The sequence below is a fragment of the Pantherophis guttatus genome, chromosome 2 (assembly GCF_059756535.1).
Source record: "Pantherophis guttatus breed Tessera chromosome 2, ASM5975653v1, whole genome shotgun sequence".
Taxonomy (NCBI): Eukaryota; Metazoa; Chordata; class Lepidosauria; order Squamata; family Colubridae; genus Pantherophis; species Pantherophis guttatus.
This window is the reverse complement of record NC_142064.1, coordinates 13080560-13090512: the sequence shown is the minus strand read 5'-3', so window position 1 is coordinate 13090512 and position 9953 is coordinate 13080560. Positions and strand designations below refer to the sequence as shown.

The window sequence follows — 9953 nt, the reverse complement described above, 5'->3', positions numbered from 1 at the left end:
TATAATTTTTCTTGGGAAAAGAATCCAGCTTCAATCCAAGGCATGCTATATTCCCAACATTTACCTCAGAGTGGATTTCAACATATCTAACTGGAAACTGCCATTTCCACTGGATTTTAGAGATTTGCTATAAGCATCTAGCCATTTACCATATGCCAATGGCCTAGCCAATCAAGGAAAAAGTGTGTCTTGGGTAAAAAAATAATTTCTTTAAGTCTCTCTTCAAGGATAGATTCACAAATTATATCATCAGGCACTGGAATTGCAAGCGTTGGTCTGCCTTTTCTGGTGAATGTCTCCATCTGCTGTTTAAAAAAAGGGCACCTTAATTTCAACTACATCAGACAAATCTCAGGCTTATCAGGATGTTAATGCCAACTATTTCACCTTTAATACGACTTCTGAAAGCCAGTGTAATCTCTTTTGGGATTTCATAAAAAGTAGGCTAATGCTTTCTACTCAAGATATCTTTCCATTTTTGTTCATGGAGATCCCAAAAGGAAGAGTCATCTATTTCTTGGTCAGGCAAACACTCCGGTGCTCAGGGACTGATACCCTTGGCTTTCCTTCTTGCAGGCCAACACGCAGATCCCAAGCATTCCAAAAAACTGAAAGGAAAAAAACCCTGTAATTAATCTTTCAGTCTGTGTGCAAAGCATCGAAGAGAATATTTGTAGGTCAAAGTTGAACTGTGGGGTCCTTGATCCTTTCTCAGCTTGGCATCTTTTCTTGCAGACATTTCACTACCAAACTAGGTAACATCATCAGGGCTGCTGGTTTTAAATGTTCCTTCTAGAATTTTAGTTGATTAGCATCACCTGTATTGAAGTGGAGGCCTCTCTGTAAAATATTGTGTTCTGCAGTAGATAGTGGATGGCAGGACATGTTGACCACCCATTCAGACTCCGGGGCCTCTTGGATTCTGGGATTTAGTTTTAGGTAGCACTGATGATGTTACCTAGTTTGGTAATGAAATGCCTATAAGAAAGCTATCAAGCTTAGAGAGCACAAAGGACCCCATACTTGGCAATCTTTACAGAATTTATAGTTTGAAAATAGATTGCTCTTCTCTCAAATCTGACCCTTAACATTCTCTTTACAACTATTGATTTTCATTTCTCTATCAAATTCAGTTTTGCCCTTCTGAGTGTCCTCTAGATATTCTGGATTATAGGTAGTCCTCAATTTATGACCAGTTGCTTAGCAACCGTTTGACGTTCCGACTGAGCTCCATGGAGGGGGGTACCCACAACCTAGATTCAAAGTTCCAATGCTCCTCTGAAGTCATGTGACCACATGCCAGGTACTTGGCAACCATTTACTTCCAGTTTGGGGCTAAACTGGCCCAGAGCGAACCAACCAACCATGGTGTTTACTAAACTATTGTTAAATAAAAGACTGTAAAATCAGGCTGGTCATGTGAGTGACCTGTTTTATGATCATTATGACTTACAACCGTAATGGGCAGACTCCATTATGGTCATAAGGTAAGGACTACCTATATATGCTCTATCCATTTCAGTTAGCACAATCCTTGGTGTGTGACACATCAAGTGAGAAACCAACTGGAGAATATGAAGGTAGTTATAACTCAGGGCTATAAACAATCTGGTATTCTCCAGATCTTTGTGGCTTCATAATAAAACAACAGAAGGGCTTGTACCATGGAAGAACTCAATGGGATCCATAGACCAAAATGTCTGGAGGGACGCAGGTTGTCTACCCCCTTCTTTAGAATCAATCAAAAGGCACTAAATTGGACTGCAAAATATTATTGCCTGCAGGTCCAAGTTAACACCAGAGTAATGATGCAAACAATCTAATAGTGGGGTTGATTCCATAACTTGCTTAGTTTTGGCTTATTGCATTGTGTAGTTTCTAATTCTAACCAAGGTTTGTGGCCTGATGTACTGTTTGGATTCAGTCCATTACAGTTTATTCAACAATCAGGACTAAGCAAGCCATAGCTACATGTAGCACGATCATGGGTGGCATGCAGGGGTGGGCTTCAAAAATTTTAGCAAGGGGTTCTCTACCCGGTTGCTGGGTGGGCGTGGCCATGGTGGGCGTGGCCTAGTCAGCCTCCTGCACCACGGGGGGGGGGGTGTTTGCCCTCGCCATGCTCTGAAGGCTTTCCTCGAGCCTCCAGGATGGCGAAAACGGCCTCCCCAGGCTCTGGATGCCCTCTGGAGGCCGGAAACGGTTCCTGAACTTCCAGTAGGCCTGTTTTTTGCCCTCCCCGAGCCTCCGCGCATACCCTGCACTTACCTGCATCCAAAACAGGCCACATGGGGACTCCTGGAGGGGCGGGTTGGGCTGGGCTAACCAGCAGTGGGATTTGGGAGTTCTCCGAACTGCGCAGAATCTTAGCTAGAGGTTCTCCTGAACCCCTGCGAACCTCCAGCAGCCCACCCCTGGTGGCATGGTTTGTAAATCATGGTTTATAAAGTAAATACTGCATGAACCCTGCGCTTCTGGTTTTTTTTAAAAGAAACCACTGGCTGTTTGTGGATTACGGCTATGTGTGATTACTCATAACAGAAGATCCAAGCAAATAATGAATCAATTTCGTTAACTGGCCCTGGAAAGACACCAACTAGGCTAGAAACGGCAGCGATAGAAATATAACTGAATGATAATTGCTTAAGCTTTCGAAGGGAAGACAAGAGCCCTTGGAATGTTCCACTTAATCTGATGGGTGGAGTTTTCAATTGAGCAAATGAAAAGATAAAAACCTTTAGAATCAAAAGAACATTAGAGGAGACTGGCAGGATAAGGCCATGTTTCTCTAGCGACCATCTATGAAAACTCTTGGACTGCAGGAAACCTCCAGGATCACTGTTGTGGTCCGCCAGCAGCCTGTGGAGCTGGTAGTGGAGTTGGACAGCGAGGAGTCTGAGGAAGAACATGGGCCAGTCCTGGAGGCTGGGGAAGGCCTGGATGAGGGCTCTGCATTGGAGGCAGAGATGGGGCCAGGGCCATCTGGGAGTGATGCTCGGACTCCGGAGCCTCCAGAGTTGGACAGCAGAGAGGCAGAGGAACAGGAGGAGCCTGTTCCTAGTGCATGCATGAGAAGAGCTGCCAGAAGGCAAAGCAGCTAAAGCAAAAAGGACGACTCAGGAGTAAGGCCAGGAGATGATTGGCCCTTCCCATAAGGCTTAAAAGACCAGCAATGGCTCTTGGGCTCTTTATCGGAAAACAACATTGATAGATTTGTTTCTTGTCTTGCTGCATTTATTTCTTGTTGGGGTCTTCTGCTTCTGAACTTTTGCCAAGAAAAGCCTTTGGCAGGTTGCCTAATTAGACCAAGGTTGGTGATAAGGCTGAAGAACTGTGTTATGAAGAATTTGTTTTGAATTAGTTTGGACTATGCTGAGAATGAGTTAATTCTCAGCTGTTCTAATAAAGTCTGTTTGTTTTGAACTGATTGAGTCTGATAATACCTACTTGGGCCTGGGTCACAACAATCGCCACCATTTAAACAGAAACAGCCAATTTTGAATGTTGTGTTTTTTCTTTCTTTCTTTTCTTTTTTTTAAAAAAAAACCAAATCAGGATGGGAACGAGAAGAGCAGGCCATTCGGATTGAAAGTGGATTGGAACCATTTGGGGTCCACCATGCAGTTTTTTCTTTCCAGTCCCTGGATAAACCCAACTGAAAAACATGTTCAAACTTGGCAATCACACATACCTTCACAATGGCAAAAGCCAAGACAATGAGCATCGCGTAATTGAGCAGGTCACGGAGATCTATTATCTTTTCACAGCCCTGTTAGTGAGGGGAGATGATGGAGAAGAATTGATTACATAAGCTCAAAGAGTTTTGTAGAAAAGTTTAAGAGTTTTGTTCAAGAACTTGGTAAAGATAGCAATAGCACTTATATACCACTTCAAGGGGCTTTACAGCCCTCTCTAAGCTGCTTACAGAATCTGCATGTTGCCTCCAACCATCTGGGTCCTCGTATTACTCACCTCGGAAGGATGGAAGGCTGAGTAAACCTTGCCCGCTCAGAATCGAACTGCTGGAGTGAGCAGTGAGTTAGCCTGCAGTACTGCATTCTAACCACCTACGCCACCACGGCTCTATAAGGATAAGGACACAAAGGCCTCTGGACCTGCCCAGAAGTTCATCTAGTCCAGGGGTCCTAAAACTTGGCAGCTTTAAGACTTGTGGACTTTAACTCCCAGAATTCTCCAGCCAGCTGGCTGGAGAATTCTGGAGTTGAAGTCCACAAGTTTTAAATCTGCCTGGAGAATTCTGGGAGTTGAAGTCCACAAGTCTTAAAGCTGCCAAGTTTGAAGACCTCTGATCTAGTCCAATGTTTTCATCTTTGGTAACTTTAAGATGGATGGGCTTTAATTCCTAGAATTCTCCAGCCAGCCATGACTTGAAGTCCACTCATTTTAAAGTTGCCAAGGTTGAGAAACACCAAGCTAGTCCATTGTCATATTTTCCACAATAGCCAATCAGAGACTTGATGATGGACTATAGTGAGGAGGTGGATCCTCAGGAGGGAAGGGGTGCAACAGTCCAGAGGAATAAGAGGCAACTCAGCTCAGATATTATGTGTGATAGAAAGAGGATGAACACGGCTCCTCCCTAATAATTCCCAGAGTATATTGTAGATGGAGATAGTAGAGTCCTACATCTTTCAAGATTTTGTCTACCATGTTTCTCTGAAAATAAGATCCTGTCTTATATTTTTTTTGCCACCAAAAAAGGCACGTCTTATTTTCGGGGGATATCAGCCACTGAGTAACCTCACTTGCGGGCATCACCCCCGGCCTCCTTTTTGCTGTCAGAGGCCTTCAGGAACTTCTTCTGTGGCCGGCAAGGCTTTCCTGAAGGCCTCTGCAGCCAATAAGAGAGCTGCAGCTCTGTTATCTTGTTATCAGCTACAGAAGCCTTCAGGAAAGCCTTGCCAGCTGCAGAAGAAATGGGCCGGAAAGGCAGTGTCGGGCTGTGATAGGGGCCTGGCTACAATTATCCAAAAGTAAGTAGTAGGACAGCTCCACCATCCCCACCGTAGCTTAATTTTTACCTGTGCACTCTGGAGTGAGCGGGATCTTAATTAGGGTTTATTTTGGGGGGCAGGGCTTATATTTATTTTCATCTCGCCTGGACTACTGTAACGTTCTCTACATGGGGCTCCCCTTGTGGGGCACCCGGAGGCTCCAACTGGTCCAGAATGCGGCCGCGCGGGTAGTTACGGGAGCTGCATGGCAGTCCCATACAACACCTCTCCTGCGTGAGCTCCACTGGCTCCCAGTGGTCTTCCGGGTGCGCTTCAAGGTGTTGGTTATCACCTTTAAAGCGCTCCATGGCATAGGACCTAGATATCTTTGAGACCGCCTGCTGCTACCGACAGCCTCCCAACGACCTGTGTGCTTCCACAGAGAGGGCTTCCTCAGGGTGCCATCAGCCAAACAATGTAGGCTGGTGACCCCCAGGAGGAGGGCCTTCTCTGTGGGGGCACCTACCCTCTGGAATCAGCTGCCCCCAGAGATAAGGAGAATCCAAGACCTCAGTGCCTTCCGCCGTGCCCTTAAAACTTTTTTTTTTTCAGCAAGCCGGGCTGGCTTAACACTTTTAAATGTTTTTAACTGGTTTGTCATTGTTTTTTAATTACAGGGCCAAATTTATATATATCTTTTAATAGTATTTTAATGTTCGTAGTTTATGTTTTTATTTGGCTGTACACCGCCCTGAGTCCTCAGGGAGAAGGGCGGTATATAAATTTGATATAAAATAAATAAAAAATAAATAAATATTCATTCATTTCATTTATTTCATTTATTTATTTTTATATGCCACCCTTCTCCGGAGACTCAGGGCGGCTTACAATGCGTTAAGCAATAGCCTTCATACTTTTGTATATTTTATACAAAGTCAGCTTATTGCCCCCACAAACCGGGTCCTCATTTTACCCACCTTAGAAAGGATGGAAGGCTGAGTCGACCTTGAGCACACGTGCTAAAAATCAAGCTTACGCTTGACTTACTTACTTTCAAGGGTAGGTCATATTTTCGGGGAAACGGTATAAGTGTGAGAACAATAAAGAACTCATCTTGGAAGATCACTGTGTGTCATTCTTGGTTTAGATTATTCTATTCCCCTCAAGCAAATTGGATGAAACCCTAACTTGGGGCAGTGAATTCCACCAGTTATATGTATGATAGTACATATTGGTTTCATCAGCTCAATCCACAAATATGAAAGGGCTGGTAGACAAGTGTTTTCTTTGAAGTTAAATGTAGGGAGAGGACTCTCAAACGTGATTTTTCAAAAGGCAACTGGACTGTGTTTTTTCCCCATTGAGGAAGAAGACGTTTTGCTTTTCATCCAAGAGGCTTCATCAGTTCTAGCTGGCTGGTGGTGGGAGAAGTGGGGGAATGAAAGGATTAGTTCTGATAGGAGGTATTATATTCTTTGCACTCATATGTATTATATGACTGCAAAGAAATATAATCCTTCGACACACACCCAACGTCCCGTTGGAACTAATCTTTCCATTTCCCCACCACCGCCACCGTATAGCCAGAACTGATGAAGCTTCTTGGATGAGAAGCAAAACATTTTCTTCCTCAAGGGAAAAAACAGCAATAGCACTTATTTATATACCGCTTTACAGCCCTCTCTAAATGGTTTCTAGAGTCAGCATCTTGCCCCCAACAATCTGGGCCCTCATTTTATCAACCTCAGAAGGATGGAAGGCTGAGCCAATCTGTCAGGATTGAACTCCTGGCAGTGGGCAGAGTCAGCCTGCAATACCGCATGCTAACCACTACACCACCACGGCTCTTAAAAACATAGTCCAGTTGTCTTTTGAAAAAAACCACCTTTGAGACAACAATGGCTTGGATGATTGAGAATCTCCACATATATGTAGGGAGAGGAATTTTGTATTTGAAACAGGAGACATATATTCCAGAGTAAGGTTAAGAAAAGACAGCCAGCAAAGCCAAAAAAAACCCCAAACCAACATTGTAGGAAGCTGGTTCATACAATTTAAATTCTCGTTTCCTACAACTTTGATCACACTCAAGCAAACTCTGAATGCTCTTACTTGGGTGTTGACAAGATGCTTCTCACTCAGTTGTCCTGTGCAATTCTTGAAAGCCGGACCTTGCTTGCAGCAGCTCAGAGGAAGAGTATGGTTGCCTATGAACCACTGAGTCCCAATCCAGTCAGTGTAGTTTTGGACACCGCAACACTGAAGCTGAAAGAGCAACAACTGTGGTTGGAAGAGGCACATCCAAAGTTCAGTTCATTTGCCTTTGAGACTTGGAGGGCTTATCCCTCAAGGTCACCTTCTCCAGAACGTGATACCCTCCAGATGTGCTAGAATGGCAAGTCCCAGAATCCCCCAGAATTCCATGCGTCTGGACAGTGCCAGGTAAAGAATGCTCAGTAAGAGCCATAATAGCAATAGCAGTAAGACTTATATACTGCTTTACAGTGCTTTACAGCCCTCTCTAAGCAATTTACAGAATCGGCCTCTTTCCCCCAACAATCTGGGTCCTGTTGTGACCCTGGTCCAATTAGGTAACAATCGACGCAAACAATTCCAAAACAAACAGACTGTCAGCGTCCCAGCACTGACACAGACTTTATTAGAACAGCTGAGAATTAACTCATTCTCAGCGTAGTCCAAACTAAAGCAAAACAAACTCTTCATAACACAAATTCTTCAGTCTAATCACCAACCTTGGTATAATTAGGCAAACTGCCAAAGGCTTCTCTTGGCAAAAGTTCAGAAGCAGAAGACGCCGACCAGAGATAAGTGCAGCAAGACAAGAAAAAGTCTATCAATGTTGTTTTCCGACAAAGAGCCCAAGAGCCATTGCTGGTCTTTTAAGCCTTATGGGACGGGCCAATCATCTCTTGGCCTTACTCCCGATTTGTCCTCTTTGCTTTAGCTGCTCTTCTCATACGTGCACTAGGAACAGGCTCCTCCTGTTCCTCTGCCTCTCTACTGTCAGCCTCTGGAGGCTCTGAAGTCCGCACCTCACTCCCTGGCCCCATCTCTGCCTCCTACGCAGAGCCCTCATCCGGGCCTTCCCCAGCCTCCAGGACTAGCCCCTGTTCTTCCTCAGCCTCATCGCTGTTCGACTGCGCTGCCAGCTCCACAGCATGCTGGCGGACCACAACAGGTCCTCATTTTACCCACCTCGGAAGGATGGAAGGCTGAGTCAACCATGAGCCTGGTGAGATTCGAACTGCCAAATTACAGGCAGCCGGCAGTCAACAGAAGTAGCCTGCAGTACTGCACTCTAATCACTGCGCCACCATGGCTCGTAATATAATATACAGACTCTCTTCCTCTTTGGGAAAACACTGCAATCAAGTGCTGAAATTGGCATCTGTGTGTTGTGGAGACTCCTGCCCAGATTCAGTATGCTGGAGAACTTTCCAGAAACATCAAACTATTGTTGCTGATGCTTCACAATGAAAAGAAAAAAAAAACTGTTTCAACTTGACCTTCCCTTGTGATGTTTATGTGGGAACAACTATGTAGGTTTTTTTTTGGGGGGGCAATAAAGTAATTTTTCATTGCCTTGTCTAGCTTTAAAAAATAACCTTTATTTTCCAGGGCCTCCTATCTAAGGGCCAAACACACATTCATCTTTTCTCAAGTTTTGTTAAGATTCTCACCGGATCCTTCGTTATGTTCTGCGAAAGATTAATCCCTCTGGTGAAAACTCAATTCATACAGTGACCGTATTGTAAGGACAGGCCTTTATTTCAGAAAGCTGTCTTTTAGATGGGACTTATTTTTCACAAAATCACTTTTGTCCTTTCTTTTAGGACAATTGTTTACTGTACAAATGGTACCACAGTGCGCAGTTTTTCACATTGTGTGAAAAACATGGACATTGAATTGTCTTTTTTCATACATTTATACATAGGGTTCAATTTTAGATATCTTTATTACAATATGCATTTTTACAAAGTTTTTTTTGTTGGTTTTGCACCTGAATCTTCCTTTGTAAAGCAAAGTTATAAACATTAAGAATTAAAATGTTTTACCCTTTATGAATCTCTTTCATATTTGCCTCTTTTTCAGGTTTGTCCTTTTTCCAAGAAAATATGGTCACCGGAATGATAGATTGACTGCAGTAATCCACCCTTCCTTCCTCCCTCCCTAATTTTAGTCTAATTGAAAAAGTGAGATTTAGGAAGAGAACTGGTCTCTAATCTCTTTAAATAGAGTATCAGCTCTGTATAGCTAATTTTTGGAACAACAATGTATTGAGAATGTTGTATTTTTTTCACATGATCAGGAAACACTTGTTTAAATGCAATCATTACTTTGGAAGCAAAACCATCTCTTTGCAACTCTAACAGATAAGATCTTTCCTACCGAGCCATTCATCACGACACTACTGTGTTTCCCCCAAAATAAGACACTACTGTGTTTCCCCCAAAATAAGACACTACTGTGTTTCCCCCAAAATAAGACCCTGTCTTATATTTTTTTTGAACCCTGAAATAAGCGCTTGGCCTTATTGCCATGCACTCAAAAGCCCGATTGGGCTTATTATCAGGGGATGTCTTATTTTGGTGGAAACAGGGTAATATGATCAACATTTCTTAAATAAATAAGAAATAAATAAGGGAGCGTGCCTTCTCTGTGGGCGCGCCTACTCTGTGGAATCAGCTCCCCCTGGAGCTCCGGGTGGCTCCTGACCTTTGCTCCTTCCGCCGTGATCTTAAACCATGGCTATTTGGCCTGGCCGGATTGGACTGAAAGGATTTTTAAATGTGATTTTAACGGGTTTTTATATCTGTTATATTTTATAATTGAATTTGTGTATTTATTGTTGTGAGCCGCCCTGAGTCCTTTGGAGAGAGGGCGGCATACAAGCCCAGATAATAAATAAATAATAATAAATAATAAATTTCTGCTGAAAAAAAGATCCTAAAACAGAATATATTAATTTTAAAAAAT

At 43.4% G+C, this 9953-nt stretch overlaps 1 protein-coding gene across 1 annotated transcript in view; it reads right to left on the bottom strand.

Annotated features, from left to right (window-relative positions):
• Nucleotides 1-368: 368 nt before the first annotated feature.
• LOC117654847 (tetraspanin-36-like) overlaps nt 369-9953 on the bottom strand; it is a 30751-nt gene continuing 21166 nt past the window's right edge. The window contains exons 5-7 of the mRNA XM_034401776.3: nt 7068-7220; nt 3692-3769; nt 369-608 (exon numbers count right to left, since the gene is read on the bottom strand). Of these exons, the coding sequence (XP_034257667.1) occupies nt 522-608; nt 3692-3769; nt 7068-7220 (318 nt within the window). The 3' untranslated portion in view covers nt 369-521. The remainder of the gene's footprint in view (nt 609-3691; nt 3770-7067; nt 7221-9953) is intronic.